The following is a 24,976-nucleotide window of genomic DNA, read 5'->3' as shown; positions in this document are numbered from 1 at the left end:
AGAATATAGATTCGGTATAGCTTATAGAATGAAACTTATTTTTTTTTTATTTTTATGGTAAGTTTTCAGATAGATTTAAGAAAGAAAATCCTATGGGAAACTGACATTCTTTACCATGGTTATTAGGTCTGTCTTGTTTTGTTACAAAAACAAGCCTTTAAATGACTGTTTTCTCAATCTGTGCTTTTCAACAATGTCACAAAGTAGTTGAGAATAAAATTTAATTGGGATAATACCATTCTGTGTCTAGTTTTATGAAAAGGTACATTTATTATTATATGTACTTTTTCCAAATTTAAGGACTCTGAATTTAATGCCTCCTACATAATTAGTTGTTGGGATAAAATATTGTTAAATCGCAGGCTGCTGAGTTTCCAACTCATGTGTATTTAGTAAAGTCACATGGAAATGTCAAATGCACAGTTATCCCTAAAGATATTTCTTTTACATAATATTTAGTCTCTTGACAAATTATTTACTACACAAAATAAAACAATTAACATTTCCTAGCAGTGTTTTATTAATGCTTATTTATAAAAGTCATTGCTCATTCTTCTTGAAAGTCAAGTCTAAACTGTGTTTCATTTCCCACAGATAAGTTTTACTAATAACCTATTGCTTTAAAATCATCTAGGGTCTGGAAATATTAGTTATAATCCTGCATTGCTTGTAATTATATGTATAAAAATTGCTGTTAATGAAAACTGGGGTCCCTTCCTGTTGACACTGATAATATTATAGGATACCTTTCAATTGGAAAAGATATACTGTGCTGGAAAATTACATGCTGCTGGTAGAGTGTGTCCCATAATCTTAAGGAGAATCCATGTCACTTGAAGCTTAGTGTTTTAAGAGTATGAAATATAATCTTCTATTTGTGTACATATTTAGAGGCTTCCTTGATTATAATGTATAGATTATCTGTAAGCTCATTATGTAATTCATTTCATGTCTTGAAAGAGAAGTTACCAAGAGTACCTGTGCTCTATCAGAATAGAATTAGCATGTTGGTGGATGGAGCTAAGAACAGCTCTTTAAATGTACTTGTGAGTACATCATAAAGGAAGTGATCTTTCTTACAGGCTAGGTGGTTGGGAGTTAAGAGAACCTTACAACAGAAGCCAACTGTTGCTCCTGAAGTTGCTATGGAGGGCTGAGGAAAGAAATCAGGACACATGGCAGCTTTTTCACAATTAGAACTGGACAACACTTCTCTTACCCATTTTATGACCATGGCCTTGATGAACAACTTCTGACAGCTGGTCAGTCACTTACAGGAGAGGATGCACCTACTTCTGTTGGTGCAAACAGAGGCCTGATTGTGGAAAAATACACAGAGTTTGAGAAAGGTAGTTCTACTTTACTATGACCAAGAGTTGGATCTTTCATAGGGCAGAGGAGAGGATACTTGGTGTTTTGATTGGCTGAGATGGTGTGAAGTTAATCTCTAATGCAACAGTATTGAGAGGAGGGATATGAAGAGACAATGCTATTATCACAGGTGTAGATTTGTTATGGGGAATTGTATTTCTAGTAAAAGGCTCAGTTTGGTCTTTTGCTTTCATGCACACAATCTCTTTTACTCTTCTGCCAGAGATGATCAACAGAGCACTCTGAAGGCACAGGCCACTTTCGGGCCTGTAAGAAATGAAACTATATTCTTTACAGATCACCTGGTTTCAGCTAGTCTGTTAGAACAGCACACAATGAACCAAGAAACTGAGCAGCCATTGCTATATGAACAAATTCAGTAACAGATAACTTATACTCCACCTTAAACCCAACTTCCTAAAACTCCTTCCGAGTAAGCTGGTTAAGTTGCTAACTTGTGTTACTTTTTGAGAAAGGATTTTTAGCCCAAATTAGGCTGGAACTTTCTTTGTACTCCAAGCTTTCATTGAACTCAAAGCAATTCTTCTGCCTCAGCCTACTTAGTGCTGGGATTTCAGCTTTAATGTGATGAACTGTTAGCATATGGGTTCTTTGAGGCATCTTAGCTGCTTATTGGTATTGTCAGTCCATTCATCCTTCTAAGGACATGGCTTAACTGAAATATCAGGACCACTCTTCAGAAGCACAGAAGCCATCCTAATCACATTGCTTCTAAGAGTTCTTTTAAGTTAGAATATAGGGATTTGTTGTTTCCCATACTGAAGATTATGGGCCTCAATTATGCTTTCAACACTGTACTCTGTTCTATATATGGCCAGCCTGAAGCTATATGTTGTTAATCTTTTCAGTGAGACTACCTTCTATGTAAATCACAATATTTGAAGTATAGTTTTTTAAGATATAATACTCCTTATTGATAATAGGCAAAAATAATCTTAGATGAGACACAGATGCACAAGGTTTTTTTTTTGTTAATAGTTATGACTACGAAACTTATATAAATTGTGATTAAAGATATTTATCATTTAGTTTTTATGTATAATCTGAGGTCTGTATTACAGCACATACTTGGTTTGGGGATGGGACTAGGTAATAATAGGGGTAAAAAACAGTTTACCAGAAACCAAAACAAAACTAGTGATAGTAGGAGAATGTGAAGCAGAAGTCTAGCAGGTGGTGTAGGACTGCTGATGTCTGAGTCTCTAGTCTGCACTTGTGGCTCAGAAGCTGCATTCACACACCCTAATAGTTAACCTTTGTTAAACTGTGGGATATAAGACATCTAAGACATCAGTCTGCTCTAAAAAGGCAGCTGGGTTTTGTTCTTTGAGATCAGAACAGTTTTAAACTTTGCTTTTATTTGTATGTAGTAGTTTAAAGCCTTCTGTGAGTGTCTAATAGTGCATTTGTAAGTGTGGCAGAGATATTGAATAATGTATCATTTTATCATAAATAAATATATGCTTGTACTCTATTTGTGGTTCTTTAATAGGAGAGAGGGTTGTGTCATATTTCAGCAAGAAATATGATCTTAATGAGTGAGAAAATAAAGGAACTGCCACAGTGTTGTTTTTCAGCTCTTTGGAGATATTATGGCTATCATGTGCTACTGTGCTATTGGGAAAACAGTTTGTGTTTCTCTAAATTGAAAAGGGAAAGCTAACATCTCAAAGGTAATTAGTGACAATTGACTAAATTCTGCATGTGAGCCATGTTGGTTAATTTTATGTCAACCTGGCATAAGCTAGAGTTGCTTGGGAAGAAGGAATCTCAATTGAGAAAATACCTAATCTATTAGCCTGTAGGCAAGTATGTGGAACACTTATTAATTAATTAATTTATGTTAATGATTGATGGAGAGGGCCCAGACCACAGTGATGGCACCACCCCTGGGCAGATGGCCCTGAGTTGGATATGAAAGCAGGCTGAGCAAGCATGGGAAGCAACCCAGTAAGTAGCACTCCTCCATGGGATCTGCATCAGTGTCTGCTTTTTGTCTTCAGTTCTTGCTCTGACTTCACTGGATGATATACTATCAGCTATAAAATGAAATAAACACTTTCCTCCCCAAGTTGCTTTTTGTCATAGTGTATTAACACAGAAAAAAAAGTAACTAAGACATGAATATTACAAAGAGGTATACTTGGCAGATGTGCATTTATTTCAGAAGATATTTTAAAGGATACCAATAAAAGGCCAGATAAAGAAGCCATAGGTTGAGATGTGGAAGGTGTCAAACTCAGGAGCTCTCATTCTCATCCCCATGGATTTAGAGTAAAGCTTCCTTGCAACATGCAAATATGTTCCTGTCCACTCACCTAGATCTTTGCAAATTGTCATCCTTCATGGATGCAGTCTTATGGAGGCATGACTGATAAAATCATGGGCTCTGTCATGAGTGATCAACTCAACTCAGCTTACCCACTTGTAGAGTAGGGGCTGGGGCTGAGAGAGAGCTCAACTTCTCAGGTCATGATTGGCCTTCCTAGTGACCAGACCCATCCTGACTCTATCTAGAAAGCCTCAGTCAGCATTCTCTCACTAGCCTACAAAGACAGCCCGTTTTCACTGCTGAGTTGCAAGAGTTTTATGAGCTATATACCTGGAACCAGGGTAGAGACCCAGATGTCTCCTTATATCACAGCTTCACAGGTTGCATTCATAAGATGGGAACTTTTAATCCTCACTCCTCTACTTCTCAAGGCTGGGGTTTCAGAGTTTCATGGCTCCACCATGCCTAGCTTTGCTACCATGTTTTCTGTTTCATTAACCCGCTATCTCTTAGTCTCTCTTTGATGTGTCTGTCTTGAGTCAAATAGGCTTATTGTGAGGCGCGCGTGTAGTGGTCTCGCCGGCAAGAACACACACACACACACACACCAGAATCCTTCCGTATGAACACGTTTATTCCCAAAAACCAAAATGGTGGAAGAAGACGAAGACGACTTGGGAAAGCCCTGCTATATACCCTAGAGCGGTGTATTCATCTCTGATTGGCTGCTTACTCGTTGCTCGCCAAACGCCGTGGGATGGGCTTTAACTTTGGCGGGCTTTTACCATGGCACATGCGCAATTTACTTGTTTACTAGGAAGAATTATGGCTGATAGCGCCACCTAGCGATGGCGGACTTTGCCAGTACCCGCCGCGGCTCTCTACATCTGCCCCTTTTTTGTTTTAAAACAGAGGGTGGTAGAGGTCCCTGGGAAGGTTACGTAACTCCCATATTTGGGGGTCTCACGGCGGGTCGAGTCTCTTTAGAGGGTGGTGCTCAAATGTTTGAGGCTTTACAGGGTGTCTTTACCAGAAGCCCTTGGGTACAGCGGCTGAGGAATCTGTCTACGGGCTATTTCCTTTTTGTTTTGTTAAACAGGCACTGGTCAATGTCCCGTGTCTAGGCTGGCTGACATTTCTCCACAGCCAGCACCAAAGAATGGTGAGCTCTCTGTCTAGGCTACAAGGGTCGCGCACCCACACCTGGCATTCTCAGAATGTGCGCCCCAGGTTGTGGCCACTCGTAATGTCTGTCACCTGGTAAAATCACCATTCGTGGTGTACCTCTGGCATATGGGATCAGCTTATTCCCGTCGTTGGGACCAATTGGCAGCTGGCCTGGAGACAAAAGGATGGAGTTATCTATCTGGCTGTTCTTGGCCTGTCTAGTGTGGTACCGGTTATGACTCAAACTCAAGGCCGATCAAGCAAATTCCATCTTGGGGGAATAAGCGATCAAGAACTAATAGTTTAAGACAGTCTCCCTTACCCTACCAGGTGCAATGGAAACAAGTCCTCTGGGTGCAAGGGCTAAGGGGAACAGAAAGAGATGCAAACACCCATCCCTGTGCAATGGAGTCATCTCCTAGGGGTGCAAGGGCTGTTTGTCTCAAAATTCAGGTACCACAGCTACACAGACAAGGATCAGCCAGGCCAAGACTCCTCACTGACCCAGTGTAATGGGCAAATCCTCTGGGGTGCAACGCTGATGGCCTAACATTTAGCACCACCACTCGTGAGGGGGAGACTGCTCATTTTCGAAGCAGCGAAAGCCACACTGTAGGGAAAGCCCCTAGTTCTATGGCTACAAGCGTCTGGGCAATAATAGCCTCGTCAAGATTTTGTTGAGCTCTGAGTTTGCAAACCAACCAAAAGATGAATACTAATCCGCAACATAGGGCATACCAAACAGGCATACTCCCACCCACTTAAAAAAAAAGGAAAGAAAAAGAAAAGAAAAGAAGAAAGCTGAAGAATTCCAGGAGGACAGTCCCTCAGTCAGGGACAGATCCACGAGCGTCGAGTTGATGTTCACCACAGCTGCTCTCAATTTTCTGAGTGTCTCACTGAAGTTTTCTGACCAATTTCCTGTAAGATACTGAAACAATTTTCTGGACAGATTAGTTACACGAGTAAAGTTTTTATACTGTACACTGGTGATGTAAAGTGTACCCAGTTTTCTCTCACATCTCAATTGGGCTAATTGAAAGAGGATATCTAATCTCTCTCTCACTAAATCAAGGCGTTGATTAAGGATCATTAGCCCGCCTTTTAGTTGGGCGCTGGCGGAGGTTTGAAGGTTAACAGTCTCTGTCACCGTGGCTGACAGTTGGGGGTAGTGTCCACCTGAACAGAAGTTGACATAGCAATCTCAGTGGCAGTGGCGGTAATGGCACTAACTAATATTGTCGCCACTATGGCTGCAGTTATACCAAAATCTCTTTTTTGTCTAAATAATGACAAAGTGGAAGGAGTCTCCACGGGGATGGGAGCCCATCGCGTGACTCTGGCAACCATAGCGCGAGTGAATCTTTCAGAATTTTAACACTGGGACATCTAGCAGGTTTCATTGGTACAATTCTTAAAGGTGAAATTTGATAAAATAAACAAAAATACTAGGAACCCAAAGCTGAAGTATCCAAATAAGGATCTGTATATGAGTCTTTTGGGGGGTCATCTTCAGGTGTCACAATCGTCACGTCAGTCGCTCTGGTAGCCAAAATGGATTGTCTTCTTCCTGTGGAAAAACAAAGCGCTCCCCTGGCTTTTATTAAAATAGAATCTGGACTTTTTCATTGTCGGGTCAAGATGTCCTTTTATTTGACCATCTCTTTTGGCCTGTCAGGCTCTAAAATATTGAGGGTAAAAGTGTTTATCTACCCCTCATCAGTTAATTGTCAAGGGGAATTAGGACTTGTATCTCCCTTGAGAATATCTAACAGAGGTTTACATTCTTCTATGGTAAGCTGAAGATGAGGTTTTAGCCAATTAATATCTGTTAACAACTTTTGAGAATCACTTTTCTGGAGCAACAAGTACTCTAAAATCTTAAAGCTCGTTGTACTAGAGCAAGGGCTTGTAGAAAAACTCTTTTAGAGAGATCAGCCAATAAAATATACAACGAATAATATATACTGAGAGATTCAAACGCTTTAACCTTTTGTATTAAAGCAACAACAAATTTTTTAAGGCCATTAATCATTCTTTAAGGCAAGCTTTTTTAATGAATGGCTTCATGGGCTCTCAAAAATCACAAGCAATTTCACTTAATGCAAACCTCTCATCTTTACCAGGAGGTAAAGGGACTGTATAAAACAATCTTTTAAATCTATAATAATTTTATATGTATTTACTTGAATGGCAGTTGGAGTAGGCAAGTCAGGATATAGTGCCCCATTAGTTTTATAAATCTTAAATTTGAACTTTGTTTTTTGGATTAATTGAATAACTCCTTTTAGCTGAGTGAAGTATCAGATAAAGCCAAGCTGAAGGCAATCTTGTCCTCTAATAATTGTTAAATAGCCCCAGTATCTATCAATCTTTTAAAACCCTTTTTCTTTTAATTATTAATTTAAGATTAGGTTTTTTGTTATTAATAAGACCTAATACACATCAGAGGAACCAAAGCCATTTTGTCTCCTATCATACTCAACAATTTTGGCCTGGCCCAAAAGCTGTTTTGAATTTCTTTTGAGTCTGAGGCTGACACCTCCCTAAGGAACAAGCAAGGCAATAAACAAATTCTAGAGAACACCCTTTTTGAGGCGGGACAGGACAAAAGGAATGTCTGAAATCCAAGCTCCTGCCTCATCTACTCTGTTATAGTCTTAATTTAAATGTAAATGTTTTTAATCTTGGCCTACATTCTGAGGTCTGGCCCAAGGATTATCCTACTTGCACCAAGGACAGGTTTGTCAGGTAACCTTGGTCACCTGACTGTTGTTTAAGCCTCTGTTCCTGGGACAGTCACTTTAAAAACTATCTAAATTTCTACATTTAAAACACCCCCCATCTCTATGGCTCTGTGCAAGCTATGGCCAGACCCTGATTGTATGAGGGTGCAATTTCATTGCAAAGACAAGTATCTAAGTCTGTCTTTGCTTGTATGGTCTGAGGGCCGGGTAGGCAGTTTAACCTGATTAACATCACACTGACCTTGTCTTACAAGCATGTTAAGATCCCAGTCTGTATGTCTTAATTTAAATGTAAATGTTCTTAATCTGTAGCAGGCCAGCATTGTATCACAACCTGTTTTAAATATTTTTATTTAACTTTACCTGCTGTCCCCCACCTTTCTATCACATGGGCGAATCAAAAAATTTTAAACTCAAGATTATAACTGCCAACTGTAGCCAATGGAATACTGGCAGTTTAACTAAACTTTTAAATTTCTTTTGTAACATTAGAGTATAACCATTAATTTTGAGAAGCAAAAGCAAAACCAATTTAAACAATCTACTTTTCCTAAAATCAACACCAAGTAGACTACCCCTATGTTACAAAGTTTTGCTGTCAATTTTTACATATGAATGCATGAAGCAGCTTTTACTATCTCATTGAAGAGATACTGTTTTAAAATCTTACTTTTTATATACCTGGTTTCTGAATGACTCTAACACTGAGTTAGTTTTACCACCTTTCGTTACCAAAGTTGTAAATTTTTAATTACACCCAATAATTTAAGCCAATAGTCTATAACCAAGACATGTAGAACGTTTTTATACTTTTAAAACCAATTAGAAACAACAATGAAGTGGCTATATATCTTATTTTTAGATCAAACAAAATTTGTTGCTTTTTCTAGCTGTAATTTTAAGAGAAAAGCACCTTGTTACAGAGATTTTTCTAGGACAAAACAACTCTTAGCTTTTTTATAGAACCCAAAATGCTGCTGGTCTCTTTTAAAAGCAGCTTATGCCAACCTCAATTCCTGAAAAGACTTTTTTAGCTCCCAAAGGTTGGATCAAGCAGTTTTAACGATCTTTCTTTTTGAACACGTAACAAACACAGAACATTTAGACAACGAAACAAAAGGCAAACACAAACACGTGGACATTGGTGCGCCAAGGACAAACAACAAAGAAGGACCTCTAAGAACTACAGAGAATTTCAGGACGTCTCCCGAATTCTCTGCTTCTAGATGAACTCTGAAATAGCCTTTTCATTCTTTTTTGTTGACACAGCTCAGAGAGAGGACACCTGTATTTTTAAAACTCTTTCTCTCTCTCTCATATTTAAGATGTAACTTTTCATCTCCTTCATTGGAGATGTAGCGGGCAGCTAATTTAACACTTCAATACCCTGCTTTCTAATTCTTTTTAACCCTGCTCTTCCCGCCTGAAGCGGCTTTTAGGCTGCAGGCAATGTCTGTTTAGAATTCTCTTGACCTATGTTTCGCTATCACCTCTTAGGCAAGATCGGCACTGGGTCAATATCTCATTCACCTAGACTGTCTCCCCCAAACCACTCTTCTTGCAAACACAGCCTCCAATTAACTCTCACTAGCGCCAGCACTCGATCTCGTGGCGGCAGCCGTTTATCATGCTGGCATCTTTCTTCCTCATCTATCTCTTCATCTGAGTCCTCTGACTCGGGGGAAGTTAGCCCCTCCGACTCAGAGCTATCACGCCGTAAAAACCCTGGCTCCTTTACCAGATAAAGAGGTTTCTTTCTGAGGCTTCCTGTTCTCCCGTCTCTCCCAAGAGTGTTCTTCCTCTCATCTCTCACTTCCTCGGACTGTGTGTCTTTGGAAGGGCCTTTTTCCTTAGACATGCCTTTTTTTCCTTTTTCTTTCTGAATTTCTAAGCGCTTCCATTCCTCTGTTTCTGACATGCTGACCTGTAATCCATCTACCACTCCCCGAGCCGCTACGAGAACCAGAAGGAAGAAAACTAACGCTACTAACACCATAGCGAGAGCCTCTAAGGTTCCTGCCAACTGGGGAGGGAGACGAAATAAATCAAGTCGAAACCTGTCTCTCAGAGAACATTACCTCGTTCTACGGTTCTGGATTCACTCCACGCGTGGAGGGCGAGTGGAGGGTCTTCTTAAACAGTGCCGGCGATGGTAAATTCTCCCGGGTTTCTCGGCACCAACTGTGACGCGCGCGTGTAGTGGTCTCGCCGGCAAGAACACACAAACACACACACACACACCAGAATCCTTCCGTATGAACACGTTTATTCCCAAAAACCAAAATGGTGGAAGAAGACGAAGACGACTTGGGAAAGCCCTGCTATATACCCTAGAGCGGTGTATTCACCTCTGATTGGCTGCTTACTCGTTGCGCGCCAAACGCCGTGGGATGGGCTTTAACTTTGGCGGGCTTTTACCATGGCACATGCGCAATTTACTTGTTTACTAGGAAGAATTATGGCTGATAGCGCCACCTAGCGATGGCGGACTTTGCCAGCACCCGCCGCGGCTCTCTACAGCTTATGAAATCAAAGTTTATGGCCTAGGTGACTTTGAAAATAGCACCAGAGCATCCTATATTCTATGACCTTGGTCATCTTATTTCCTGGTGATTTGGGCCATACTGTGATATCAACTGTTTGATGTGTTTAAGATTTTAAAAGTATCTTTGCCTTCAGATAAAAGATTACTATAAAGGACATACCTATAGTTGCAAAAATGTGCAAACAGATAACTGCCTATTAAGCAATGGTCTAATGAAATGGACAGTTCTCAAAGAAAGGAAAAGAAAGGATACACAGAGAGAGGGGAGAGGGGTAGGGGAAGGGGAGGGAGAGAGGAGAGAGGGGAGAAAAAGGGGAGAGGAGAAAGGAGGGGAGAAAGGAGAAGAGGGGAGAAGGGAGAGGGGAGAGAGGGGAAAGGAGGGGAGGGGAGGGGGAAGGAGAGAGAGAGAGAGAGAGAGAGAGAGAGAGAGAGAGAGGGCAGTGTCATCGTTGGGGTTTCTATTGGTGGGATGAAACATTGTGACCAAAAAGTAAGTTGAGAAGCAAGGGTTTATTTGGCTTACACTTCCTTGTTACTGTTCATCATCAAAGAGTCAAGACAGGAATTCAAAGAGGTTAAGAACCTAGAGACTGATGCAGAGGCCATGGAGGGATGGTGCTTATTGGCTTGCTACTTGTGGCTTACTTGGCCTGCTTTCATATAACAGCCAGGACCACCAGGGTGTTATATGAATAGTCCAGGGATGGGCTGGGCTCTTCCCCATCAACCATTACAACCTTATCTTATGGTGACATTGTTTTTAAATTGAGGTTCCCTCATTTCAGTTGATTTTTAGCTTGTGTCAAGTTCACATAAAACTATCCAACACACTGAGTATTTTAAAAGTTTTCAGCATCATTAGCCTTTAAGGCCATACATATTAAAACTACTTTGAGATTCCGTAACTGTATCTAGAAGGGCTAGCTACACAAAAATCACAAAAACAGATGATAACAGATGCTGGTGAAGATATGGGGAAAGAGGAACCCTTATTCATTGCTGATGGGCATATAAGCTAGTATAGCTATTACAGAAATCAGTGTGGAGGTTCTCCAAAAATTAAAATTAGAGCTACTGTAGGGCCCATCTGTACCACTCCCAGGCATATAGCTACAGGACTATAAATATATCTACCAAGATAGCTGCATATCTATGTTAATTGCTGCATTATGCACAATAACCAGGGAAGGGAACCAACCCAGATATTCATCAACAGATACATGGACCATAGAAGTATGATACATATATGTAGTGAAATTTTACCACTAAAATCTGTAAAGAAAAATGAGATGATGATGTTTGCCTGGAAAATGGATAAATCTGAAAGATAAGGTGATACAGACTCAGAAAGACAAATATTGTATGTTCTTTCTCATATATGGATTATATGGGGAGATAGGGCATTAAGACCTGTGTAATAAAAAGCAGAAAGGAGGCCACTAGCGTTGGGAGAACAGTATAGAGCAGTCTGGGGTGAGAGAGAAAAGGGAGAGTGGAGAGTCGACCCCAAAACAATTTTGTTGAAAATACCAAGTAAAACCTAACACTTTGTATTGGAATAAATAAATGTCTAAGTTTTATCTGGGCTCTATAGTTTTACTTGGGGGGAAGATTAGTTTGAATAACCTTACTTGCCATCATTGGTAGTGGAAACTTCTTTCCCAGTTCTTCAGTTTTCCTTCCTCTTTAATGGTAGGAAGTACCCCTTTTGGTAAGGTACAATTCAGAGATCTGTCCTAAAGATACCCTTTAGTCAAAAAGTCTCCTGTCTTCTATGATCTGTGGGTAAACTGGAACCTTGCTAGAATTCTGGGGAGCAAAGCCTATTTTTCATTGCCTATGCTTGTGACTACATCAGCCAAAGTGAATTCTCCAGAGGCAGAGATCCTATCCACTCATTTTTCTGTCCTTGGTGGCACCAGCTCCTTACATTGTCCAGAGCAGAATGTCAAGGAGCAGTTGGCTTCTTGACTGCTCTGTACTGCGGTAGCACTGTTCTCTATTTTCTGTTATTCCTCTCAGGTTCAGTGATCATGGTAGGTTGTTCTTGATCCCTGTGACCCTAAGTCCAGCGTGTTAAGTAACTTAGCCTTTGGCAGTCCTTGAACGTATGGTTGTTCTAACCTGTGCTCAGAAAGCCAGCTGTCACACCTCACCCATGCCTGGGACAGGTTTTGTTTTTGCAACAAAGCTATATTCTCTTATGCAGGTAAAGTGGAGTTTTAACTAGAAGAGAGTCTGAGCTTTCTAAGAGGCTTCATCTTGATCTTAGTTCATGTGAACCATGTAAAGTTCACTCAGTCATCCTGTCTGCCTTGCAGTTCTTTTGTTTATAACTCTGATGACTGTCTTACTCATCTGCTGTTCTGTATTTGTAACTTCTCTCTGCCCAGAATATGCTCTCTCTCTAATATTCTACAGCTCCTCCACAGACTAATACTGTCTGTATTACAAAGCTCCCCTGACAAAACGAGCAGTTTTTTTCCTGTATCATCTTAGCACCCCATCTTAACCATTACTTTTTAAGTGTTCATTCCCACGTCTGTTTTTTTTTTTCCATAAGACAGTGAGACCCTTAAGGGCAGAGATCTCTCCTTTGTCTTAAATATTGGCTGGCATAGAGTTGTAGTGAGGTGGTAAATAGGCATCTTTTGAAGGACAATAACGTCTTTGGGTTGGCAACTTTAACATAGATTACATTTTTTCTAAGCCACAAAACCTTGGAAAATTCAGCTTGTTTTTTAAAAATCATGTTGTATATGTTAGTTGTTATATAAAACAATGAACTCTTGACTTTCTTTAGACAATATTTTACTAAGCATTAGGTGGCAGTAGTGTGTTAGACTTGATTTTACCTTTGGATTCTTTTCCCCTTTTGGCATTCATAATGTTAATGTGGTTTAAAAGTATAAAGGTCACCTCTGTAGTCATTTTATATTTATGACGTGTTATAACATAGTCTTATTTGAAGCAGGACTTGATGATGGAGATGAAGAAACAAGACAGCAGAGTCGATCGATGTGTATCCCTCTCTCAACCGTACTCACATTGATTAAAGAATCCCTTCTACAGTCTCAGCAGCCCGCTCTCACCGACTGGTTAATGGCTGCTTTATGTTAACTGTGATTTCCCATAATGAAAACCAGAAATGATCTAGAGGCGTGTGTTTTCTCCATGTTCCAGGAAGCGTTCTGCGTTCTACTTGTACTCTCGAGTCTGTCCATGTCGAGTCACTCACTTGTTTAGTGAGCCTCATTTAGGAATATTTCTCTTATCAGTGAGTAGAAAGGATTAAGTATTGTCACCAGCACTCATCTTATGTGTTTGATCCCACATCAAGTTTGAATGTGTGTGTATTAAAATGCCAGTGCTTTTTACATACATTTAATTTTCATGGTAGCTTCCTAAGGCCTGTAAAATTAAATAATCAGAAATTAGAATTACAGAAGCTATGTATTTTAGCTCCACAAAAACATTTCTGCAACGAAAAGAAACAGGAAGGTATTTGAAGCTGACTTGGGTGAGAACGGCAGAGCTCATCTGCCACAGTTCTCTGCTCTGCTTTTCTGTCTCAAGGGTGAGGCACTTGGGGGAATTCAAGCCAGTGTGCGTGTTTCATTAATATGGCAGAATGATCAATTACTAGAGAAAGAGCAGGAGCACTTTGACAGAACACACCACCTAATTAGTACCTCGTGGCCTTGGTGGCTGCCAGGAGCTTCAGGTTGCTCCAGGAGAGCAGCACTGGGAGGCTTGCTGTCCTGTATCACCACTCTTTACTGTGCATGGGTGACTTTAGCTTAGGGCCAGTGTTCACATCCCTAATTATAGCAAAAGCAAAAGAAAAGACCCTAGAGAACTGGGAGAGCCAGCCGTGGCCTAGTGGTGATCCTTGGAGGAGGCTGGAGGTCAGTGTTTACTTTGAAATTTTAAATGTAGCTGTTCAGAGTGTACAGAGAGGTCAGCCTTCTACTTCCTAGTTTCCCATCACCATGAATCTACTTTTTCCAAACTCACCTCTTAATACTTCCTTTGAAAAACATCTACACCATGAATAATGCAAGCTTTGTTTTCTTCAGACTCTTCCTTCTTTTTTCCTGATATGCAAAATCCTGTTTCTCAGCTCCCCTTCTCTCCTGTAACCCTTTCTTTAAAAGCCACGTTCTCTTCCCCTTCCTCTGCCTGCTTGCGCCTATTTCCACCTTTTCTCCTTTTTTAAATCTTCCTCTTCTCTTTTTTAGAGTACTGGTAACTAATCTCAAAAAACAACTATAATTTGGTCTCAAAGGCCATTAATGTTGTACTGATGTGTTGCAGAAGTTTTAAAGTATGTCAGGTAGATCAAGTAGTGTCTGAAAAAACATCCATGATGCTAAGATGGCTTTTCTAGAGGCTGGAGGATTAGGAATTCAAAGAGGCAGAGGTCCTATAGCCTGGTCCTGCAGTTTATCTGTCAGTGTGGCCATGTCCTCACACTCAAGCTTCACTCTGAGGTTCATTCTAAGGGCTGAGGAAGGATAGGAATGTCATATTCTATCAGAATCAAAATCAAAATTAACAATCCTCTAGTAAGGGCTGCTGATGTGTTTCACAGCCAGACCATGTAGGACACTCTACACACAACAGCCCTCACCTTAAAGGAGAGAAGAGTTTACTCTGGAGTCAAGTACAAAGAACCCAGGAATGCAGATTTATGCTATACCAAACCTTTCAGCCTTTTGGCTGGTGGAAACTAGAGTTTTTTCAACTTACTACATTCCAATATATTTTATCTGTTAGTTACAGGACGTTAAGTCTGAGATAGGGTTGGGAAAGGAATGTCTGACTGCTAGGAGCTAAAAGTAGCCCAGGTTAAATTGTGATTAGGTTCTGGACCTGCAACATTCCAACCTCTTCACAGTTATTGAAGTTCTAATCAGTTAACTTGCAACTTTCCTTCACAGGCAGCATATGGTATTGGCTATGTATAGATACACACATGCACACAAATATATAAATAAAACATAAACATATATACATATATAATTAACACACATATTTACACACACATATATACACATAAGCACACATATATCCCACATCAAGTTTGAATATATTTATATTAATAATATGTGTATTATATATTAATATATATCCTTTTAAGTTCTCAGTTATTGTCAGTATTCCCAAAGGAACTGAGGCAGGTGTATTTTTTGATACTTACAAATCACAAGTCTTCTTTTTGGTTAATTAGTATATGCATATGCATGCTTGCTAGTGTGTGTGTGTGTGTGTATGTGTGTGTGTGTGTTGTTTTTGAGACAGTATCTTGCCATATTGTCCAATCTGGCCTTGAGTTCATGGTCCTCCTGTCTCGGCTCCTCAGTACATGGGATAGTAGCCACCATACCTGTCAACTTGAATTATTCCTCCTAAATGCACAAATGATAATAAGCTTGGCCTTGCCCAGAGGATTACGAGTAATCCAGCCACCTCACCACAATGTAGTACTTCAAGTTTTTGCTCATTTCAGTAATGTCCCTTGGTATTTTCTCAATCAGCTTTTGTAAGTGAAAACATAAAGTTCTGCTTAAGTGTGTCCTAATTATAAGATGTTACTAAGTACAGTTACTTCATCACCTTTCAAAAATGTGTAGAAAAATATGTGTGGATGGGGGGTTTGAGATAGGAGCAAACTAGGGACAACATGTTTAGGAGAAAGGGTAGTTCTTCCTTGTCATTTTTATTTTAATACATCAATTTAGGAATCTCTCTCTCTTTCTCTCCTCTTGCCCCCTTCCAAGAGCAGTTGGCCTTCCACACTTGCACTCACTAGTTTCTAAAGGTGTGACGGTAGTAGTCGCTACCAATTAGAGCAGAATAAGGATAGTCACTAACAGCTACAGCAGAATGAGAGATGCGAAGTAGAAAGGTCTGACTGTACCTGAAGTACAGACAAGGCAGTTCCGTTCCCTTTCTGCCTCTCCCGCCTCTCTCCTTACCAGCATTGGCTCTTCGCAGAAGTGCGATGAGAATGTGTTGCATTGTAGAAAGGCAGAGGGATCCAATCTGCTCAGCTGTCTCTGATTCACCCCGAATTACTTTTTGTGTTAAGAAAGATAGTGAATGAGGTTATGTTTTCTAGGCGGAAATTCACTTTAAAACCATTCAGCCTATACAGTGCATGTACCTACATAGTTCTGATCATCTGCTGACTTGTGAGGCTTCACTTTCCTTCCGTGTTTGAAAAAGATAAGAAACCTTCTTGTCTCTCAGACCCCACTTATATGGTGTCAACTATTGTTATCACATCATAAAACAAAACAAAATTTAAAAACACAGTAAAACATCAAGAATTAAATATGGCTTAAAGGAAGGAGGCAGTAGGTTTGAGGAGCCCATCACAGGGTCTTTATGGTTTCCAGAAGCATGAAGACAGTGCTATCTCTGCTCCTGAGAGACAGCAAAAGGAAAATATTAATAATTACAGGAGCCAGGAATCTGAATTAGATATATTTGGTTGTTATTAGAGACTACTGTAGGCAATATTAATCCTTTTTAGACTTCTCTCTTTTTTTTTTTTTTTTTTGGTTTTTTGAGACAGGGTTTCTCTGTGTAGCCCTGGATGTCCTGGAACTCACTCTATAGACCAGGCTAGCCTTGAACTCTCGAACTCAGAAATCCACCTGCCTCTGCCTCCCAAGTGCTGGGATTAAAGGCGTGTGCCACCACCGCCCGGCACTTTTTAGACTTTTCATTTTGCTTTGGAATTGCCATTAAAACAAAGTGAGATTTTGAGCATCCCCAGGTGACATATTTTTCTTCTTTCTACAATTCCCATATTACATTTTTATTATTTGTGTTTGTGTGTGCAGCACACCCATTCCACAGTTCTCTCCTTCCATCATATGAGTCCCAGGGGTTGAATTTAGTTTGTCAGGCTTGGGTATATATCCAAAAATATGAATAACTGGGTCATATGATAGTTTTAGGTTTTTAAGAACAGCTAACTTTGCCAGTGGTTGCACTGGTTTAGATTTTTACCAGCTGTGAATATGGGATCCTCTGAACTCAGGACCTCTGGAAGAGCAGTCAGTGTTCTTAACTGCTGAGCCATCTCTCCGGCCCTATAGTTCTTTATATAGTCTTTATATAGGTTTTAATAAGCTGTGTGATTATAGTTGCTATTTTCCCAGTTGTAGGCTGTCTCTTTACTCAGGTGATTGTTTTCTTTGCTATGAAGAAGCTTTTTAATTTCCTGAATTCTCATTTGTCAGCTCTTGGGATTACTGCCATTTCTTAATGGAATGTATCCATTAACTGGCTGCTGTAGTATCATATTGAATTCTAGGAGTATAAGCCTCAGAAGGGAAACTACTTATTTCAGTAGTAATCAGGAAAATACCAAGTTAGAGGAAGTTTGGATCATATTGACAATTGTAGGACTCATTATAAATGTTAACAGTACCTTTCAGTTTGGAGCAGCCAGTAGCTAATTCGTAGTTTTGTAGCCTTTATCTGATTGCTGCATGATCAGGTCTACCAAATAGATGTTCTGTAATGGCCTGTTGAAATCACCAAGCTTTTAATACACACTGCTCTCTCCTTAGAAGCATAGAATGATATTTCTAGAGCATCATTTAATACTTATGCTGAGATTAAATGTTTCCTCATGTAATTTTTAAACATTTTCTTCCTGATTTTTGAGATGAGGTTTTACTGTGTAGTCCAGTCTAGCTTTGAATTTACTGTGGATCTTGGTAGCCTTGAATCACTATATGTCAGCCCAAGCTGACCTCTAACTTTTGACATTCCATCTACTTAAGTTTCTCTGAGTACTGAAATCGAAACTTGGAGCTCCCACACCTAGCTTTGAAAGGTATCTTAAATGTGCACTGGTGGCATATTTGGTTGTTACACACAGTGACTCTGAGCATAGTGAGCTTTGTTGTTCACAGTGTTACTGGAATGCATTAGCTAGAGAGCTTTAACACATCTTGACTTTGGAATTTTCCTTGACTATCTGGAACTTTGGGATACTAGAATAATGTTTATGAACACATTAATAAGTCCTGGAAGGAGAAGATGAAGCAAGTAAGACTTCCTTTCTTTTCCTCAGATATAACAGTTAGTTTAGGTGTTTAAATGCTAATAACTGATGAATTTTGCATAAAGAGAAAAGTATGCTCAAGTAGAAACTTAGTTCTCCTTGTTTATCCCAGCATGCATGATGTCTACTAGCTCTTCTCTTTAGCCACATAACAGAATCCCTTTGGCTCCTCTGATAATGATCAGCAGCAGTTTGAGGCGCGTTTCCATGACAGTGCATACATTGCTAAAGCCTACAGTTAAAAAAAATTTAAGCTTACATACTTTTGATTTCAATGTGAATTAAAATTATCTAGCTTCATGTTTCCATGATTTGCTATGTAAATTTGAACTAGCAACTTGAATACAAAGTGAGGGTGCTGGTAAGATCTTGTGTTCTTTTGATGTTTGTAAGGAAGTCAGTGGTAGAATCCCGTAGTGCCATTATGTAGTTGTTATGATGATCTATCTTCACCCACATGTCATGGAATAGAAGGCATGCCTATTTACCTGTTATATTGGAATGACTTGAAATAGAAAATGAGAAAATGACTAGGTTTATCTTTGAAACTTAAATGTGTTATGTTTGATAAAATTTTCAAAGTAGTACTGGTTGGAAAACTCTAGATAGTGCTGTCAGATGATCTCGTATGTACCTGAGCGTGAACAAAGTTACGTCTGACTGTCCCCACTAACCCAGCCTGCTACTGTAAGCAAAGTGTCCTAAACGTAATCTTTCTTCATTTGTTTGACATAAAAGCGACAAGAGAACAAAAGAAAAAAGGAGACAAGGGTAGGGCAGGTGAAGCTCCCAGCAAACTCCACTGCAGTTAGCATTTCTCAGTTATGAGTTGGGCAGAACTTTTTGGTTTTGACCAAATAGTATAAATACTGAAAACATTACTAAAAGTTTCATAAGAGTTAAAAAGCTCATATGAGAAAGATGTTTAATGAATTTATATTAAACTGTTCTATTGAGTTCCTTACAAATGTGGCCTAGAAACTATGGAATGTCAGCACTGAGAAATATGTGAAGACTTTTATAGTGAGATTGTTTAAAGTTATGGCTGTATAATTTCATAAGAAAACTATCTTCATCCATTTTAAAATTGTATCTACATTCAAATACATTATGTAAGGAGTTTGCCTTCATTTGGGTGGGTTGTGCTCCTCCCTTTTCAGGCCCTGCTGCTCTGCACGTACTAGTTTCTATTTGTGTTAGTCACCTTCTGTAGGTAAATTGTCCATGAGACCAGTGATTCCATGAGCAAATGATCCAGAAAATGCTGCCTTTGTACGTTGTGACAGATCATGTCACTGGTGGCTCTGCAGCTACTGCAGTGGTCTAATTAACCTGGCAGTTGTCTCCTGTGCCCAACACTGTTGTCTCATGGCCTGGGCATCTTCCTTTCTATCTTCTCATTATCTTCTTAACTAAAGCTCAGCTTTATGATTGTTTGTCTTGTGGGTTTTCTTTTTAAACCTACTCCACTCAACTATTCACCACCCTTCTTTTTGATTGGCAGTATCATCCAGATAAACAAAGTGCAGATGTGCCGGCAGGAACCGTGGAGGAGTGTATGCAGAAGTTCATTGAAATTGATCAGGCATGGAAAATTCTAGGGAATGAAGAAACCAAGAAAAAGTATGACTTGCAGCGGCATGGTAGGTGCTTGTGGTGAAGAAACAGCCATGGCGGCTCTTTAAAGCAGTGTGCAGGCTATGTCTAGGGAACATTTCCCAGCATTTGCATCCAGTTACTGCCGCCATTATTCCTTGCTCTAGCATTGTTTTTAATTATGTCCTATTCTTAGTGGTGATTATTGTGTATCTTTTAAGAAATTAACAAAACTGCTGAAGTGCAGCTTCTTGGAAGAGCTTTCTATAAACTATTAAAATGTTGTTATATACCCTAAATTTTATGCAGTGTATGCCTAAAACTTCTTGTTATTAAACTTAGTTATGTATGCATTACAATCTTAAGTGTGGTATTCGGAAGACTATATACCATAGCCATGGTCATCTAAAGGAAGCTTTTACTAAGGTTAGCTCCTACAATACTGTGCTGGCTGTGCCCTTTGTTTTAAGGTAGGTTTCATGATTAGCTACTCTTCATGGAACTGCTGTCAGTAGTGTCTTAGGAATGTACATTGCTTAAATCATTTTAAAGGTCATTTCTTTTTGCCTTTTGAAAATAGCTTCTTAGAACAGTGACAAGCTGTTGGGAGAAAGAAAGAAAAATGTAGGTCAGGTTTGTCACACATGAACTGTAGTTACACGAAGTGATAGGCTGTCTTTCAGTACTGGCCTTGGGATAGGACTCCCTCAGCCTTATATTTGGACTTTCAATAAGCATCCTACATGCTAATGGGGGAGTCAATAATCAGTTTCAGCCCGTGGGGAAAACACTCAGTTGCTTCTCTCCAATACCATATCAGGCTCGGCACCGACTGAGATGTGCTGCTAGAAGCTCATGGTGGCTGGATGACTATTGATTCCCCTCCTGTGCCAACACCAGTACACTTTCCACCTCACCAAATGAACTTTCAGTCTTCTGCTACGAAGATTATGAAAAGTTAATTTGAGAATCAAGCCTTTATTTCTAAATGTAAAGTTACGGAATACAGCCAGTATTTGTAGAAATCCACAGTATCTGAGGAAGCTGTACCATAAATAAATAAATAAATAAATAAATAAATAATACATATTTATTTTCGATGGTATTTAATTTTTTTCATTTTCATTTATTTAAACAGGGTTTTGTTTTTGGTTTTCTTATAGCCTAGGCTGGTCCCTATGAGGCTAGACTGGCCTCTGATTTGCAGCAATTCTTCTGCCTGAGTGCATGCCAGCTGTAGCATTTGTTTATACTGCTATTTAGTTGTGTTTCTAATCATATATGGGCCTTTCTACTTTTTAAAAGATCAGTGTGTTGTTTTTGTTCTTTAATATTAGGACATGGTGAGTATACCTTTTAAAGTGATTTGCATTGATTTTTTAGATGTGCCTTAAATATTTGGTCTTCTTTTTGGTGTATATATTTTTTGTAATTAGATTGTATTTCTGGCAGAAAGAATGTAGAAGTACCTTCATTTGAAAACAAATTCTATCCTTAAGTCTATCCTTATAAACTGGATTCACATGAGTTTCTATGACTATATTGGAGCTAATGCATTTGAATGTGTTGTAATGTTGAATGTGACCTGGTCCAGCTTCATAAAGCAACAGAGTTCAGTTGGAGATGAGAGTTCTCTGACGGTGTTTCTTCACATTTTTATCAATCATTACTGATGTGGGATACCAGTTTGCTTAAGAAGAATTCACACAAAACTATACTCTAAGGAGTATAGGACAGGGCTGGAGTTAAGGGCACTGACCTGGGTTCAATTCCCAGTGCCATATAGCATCTCATAACCATCTACAACAACAGTCCCAAGGCAATCGAAGCCCTCTTCTGACTTCTGTGGGCACCAGGCCTTTGTATGGTACACAGGCATATATGTAGGCAAAATTTCATACACATAAAACAAAGCATGTAGAGACATGATGTGATGTTCAGTGTCTGCATTTTTGTCACTTATAGTTTATATACTACAAAGATCATGAGAGTGAAACTGGCTAGAAGTTCTGAACATGAGTGCTCTGTTTCCATTTTAAATGGCCATTGGCCTGCTTTTGAGAGCTCTCATATCTAAGTGTGACGTGCTGTATTTAAACCTTTTATTTCAAGCTGCTTTTCAAAAACTCTCGTGATAAACCTGAATACTAATACTAATTTCTTCTTACTCATCAATAAGTGGCCTTTCAAAAGCAAATGAAGTGAACTTGAATCTCTAACAGGATTTAGATTTGCTATAAGGAAACCTTTGAGGGTGCTAACTTGTTAAAGATCCATGTAGGACAGCAAGAGGGAGAACTGCTCAAACCAGGTCAGAGCACTCAGCTTTTCTGGGTCACCCCTGGGGACATGGAAATAGCTTTGTGATGCAGAATTCTTTGTGCATGTGATGATGGTTATTGTAAAACCTACTCTTTGCAGTGTTAAGTATATTTATTGCCTACTTTCTATTGACTTGCAGTGTAAGCAAGCTGTACTTGCTTCAGTGGTTGATGTTCAGTGCTTTTCTGTATCTTGCAGTTAAGAGAGGTAGTCTAGATATCAGAAGAGCCTCATCAGTATTGCCCATAACCATAGATGTATCCAGAAAAGGACCCTTGGCATTCATATTTTTTTGCTTCTCAAAAGAAACAACTAAATGGGTTATATCTAGTGAAAATGATAATAGGGCAGATAGCCTTAAGTAAAACTTTTTTTTCTTTTCTCCTTTCTTTCTTTTCTTGACATTTTAGGGTAGAGCTGGTCAAGCAAAAGAAAGCAAGTCTAATATTGGGTTTCCATCCAGAGATCATAGATTTTGAAAACAATGTTAACTAGTGAAAATAACCAATTAGTTCCAGTTGGCATAGTTACCATGTTGTTGGTAAAGATGCCTCTTAAGCTGCTTGAAGCTTACAAAGTATGTAGTTATCCAAGACCAGGCTTTGCATTTCAACCAAAGGCACACTTGGAGAACTCTTTCAAGATGTGTAAAATATTCACATGAACAATACTATCTAGAAGATTTTGGTGTCTTTGTAAGTCTTGTGTGGGAATTTTCTTATATGTTAAAAATATTAAAATAACAGAAGTATCTCATGGGAATAACAAGGAGCATGGTTCAATAGCTTTGTGATGTTTATCACAAGATCTCAATGTCTCAGTGGCTCTACAGAATGGCACAGCTATGAGCTGTCTCTCTGTTATCTGAAGAGGAACAAATTTACAAATGCAGTTGATCAGATCAACTAAAGCTTAAAAATAAGGGGACTGTGTTTGGAATCCCTGTTGATACCTTAAATTAAAATACATCTCGTTCTCAGTTAGTGTGGCTACCTGTGTACTGTCATTCTACCAAGTGCCCAAGTATGTAAATGCCTAAGCAGCCTGGCTAAGAGGGATTTGCTAGAACATACAGCTAAGATGCTGCTTTTTGCTGGATATAGCAAGTTATTTCTGGTGTTTTATTATGCAATCACTTCATTTCTTTATTAGGATAAATATTTGAACATGGAAGATAAGGAAATAAATCTTATACCAATGAGGAATGAATCTTTAAAACTCTACAGATATTCATGTATTAGATCACTAAATCTTAAGTGTAAAATTGTAATTCTTTCGGAAAAGATCTTTTATGTTTTAATATGGATTATAAGAAAGAGGAAATATGTTTTTAAATGTAAATAATATAAATTTAGGCTGGTAGTACTTGAGGCCAGTAGGTAATTGTGTAAATTATGTCCTAACGCTGACCCATACAAAATACTTGAATTAGTCAGATTAGTAGTTCAGTTTGATTTTAGGAATTTCAAAATTGACTGTAAAAATTTGCTTCAGGTAAAATCTTGTAGATAAGCATCGAGAGATTTGGTTTTTTTGCTGACTGTTTCTGGGAAAATAAATATGTGAAGTGATGCAGAAAATCCATCTAGACAGTTGAAACTGGTATCTTAGGATGGACAGGCGAGCACAAGGACTCTCCAGGAGGGTCCTCTGCTCATCTGAGTTGTCACTCATTATTTTTACCATGCAAAGTACTTTAATATTATGTTACTAATTTTGAGTAAAAGTTAGTTTCAAATAATTAAAAACCTATTGGCAAAAATATGTTTGTAATTGTGGTGTGAGCACACACACACCATTGGAGGGTCTGATTTAATAGAACTGATTGGTGGGTTTTAGGAAGTACTTATTTTCTAGTTTAACTACTCTCAATTTCTATGTGTTTATTTAACCCAGTTGAAGTTGGTTGGTTTAAAACCAAGACCAGTTAGTTGCCTTTTTCATTGTTTCATTCTGTGCTTAGACCAGAGCTGGTCTTGCTGGTTACCTCTGCTTTGCTCTGCTTGCCATCAGTGGGTCAGAAAGGTCAGGTCGAATTTCTTCTTTGTGTTCCCTTTTCCTGTATATTCATTTCATCCTCACAGCCTCTGTAGTCCACCCTCACTGTATAGCTCACCGTCTCATCACCTCCACAGTTACTGGGCCTTTCCATTTCGTGCTGCTCTCTGCTCCCATGGCCTCTGATTTACACCCCCACTTCTCTTTTTTTTTGGGGGGGGGTGGAGTTCAGAAAGTCTGGCTCATCCTTACTTTCCCCATCCCCGTATATCAGATATATATGTTTGATAGTAAGGCATCTGTTTTAATGGGACCGACAACTGTTATGAAACCAGATGAAGTAAGGAGTTGCTGCCTTCCTTCCTACACTGGAACCTGAAGCTTCCTCACTAACAGCGGACTAGGTTTTAGTCATTTTCTTATGCTCTGGTACAGAGTTCAGTGGGAAAAGTATGAGATAATAACAGTTGAAATAGTATCTTTGTGCACTGGAACTGTGGTAATTGCCTTTTAAATATTATTTCAATACCCTTGTGAGGAAGATAGCATTATCTGTTTCCAGGGAAAGTCAAAAAGCTTCTTGTGGTTAGCTAATTTCACCAAGGTCACATAGCAAGGGATTCAAAGCAATTTTCTCTGAGTTTTAATCAAGAGTACCAGACGTCCATGTTTTGCACAACTAGTGTCTAGTCCACTGTATTTGAATCTACATAGAGATGAGGAGACTGGCCATATGCTCCTGTCTGTCCTCTAGTGAAGCAGATGACTAGAGCTTCTGTGTTTCATTCGGTACCCATCTTATCCTGCTTTCCCCTCTTCCCTCCCTCCCTCCCTCCCTCCCTCCCTCC

The 24,976-nt window shown here is 39.2% G+C and overlaps 1 protein-coding gene across 2 annotated transcripts in view; it reads left to right on the top strand.

Annotated features, from left to right (window-relative positions):
• The window catches only part of Dnajc24 (DnaJ heat shock protein family (Hsp40) member C24), a 39,449-nt gene that overhangs the window by 6,702 nt on the left and 7,771 nt on the right, over positions 1 to 24,976 (top strand). For both annotated transcript variants that reach the window (XM_028766970.1, XM_028766969.1), the window contains exon 3: positions 19,717 to 19,855. In XM_028766970.1, the coding sequence (XP_028622803.1) occupies positions 19,717 to 19,855 (139 nt within the window). The remainder of the gene's footprint in view (positions 1 to 19,716; positions 19,856 to 24,976) is intronic.

The sequence above is a fragment of the Grammomys surdaster genome, unplaced genomic scaffold (genome assembly GCF_004785775.1).
Source record: "Grammomys surdaster isolate TR1022 unplaced genomic scaffold, NIH_TR_1.0 170, whole genome shotgun sequence".
Taxonomy (NCBI): Eukaryota; Metazoa; Chordata; class Mammalia; order Rodentia; family Muridae; genus Grammomys; species Grammomys surdaster.
This window is presented reverse-complemented; position numbering and strand designations above follow the sequence as displayed.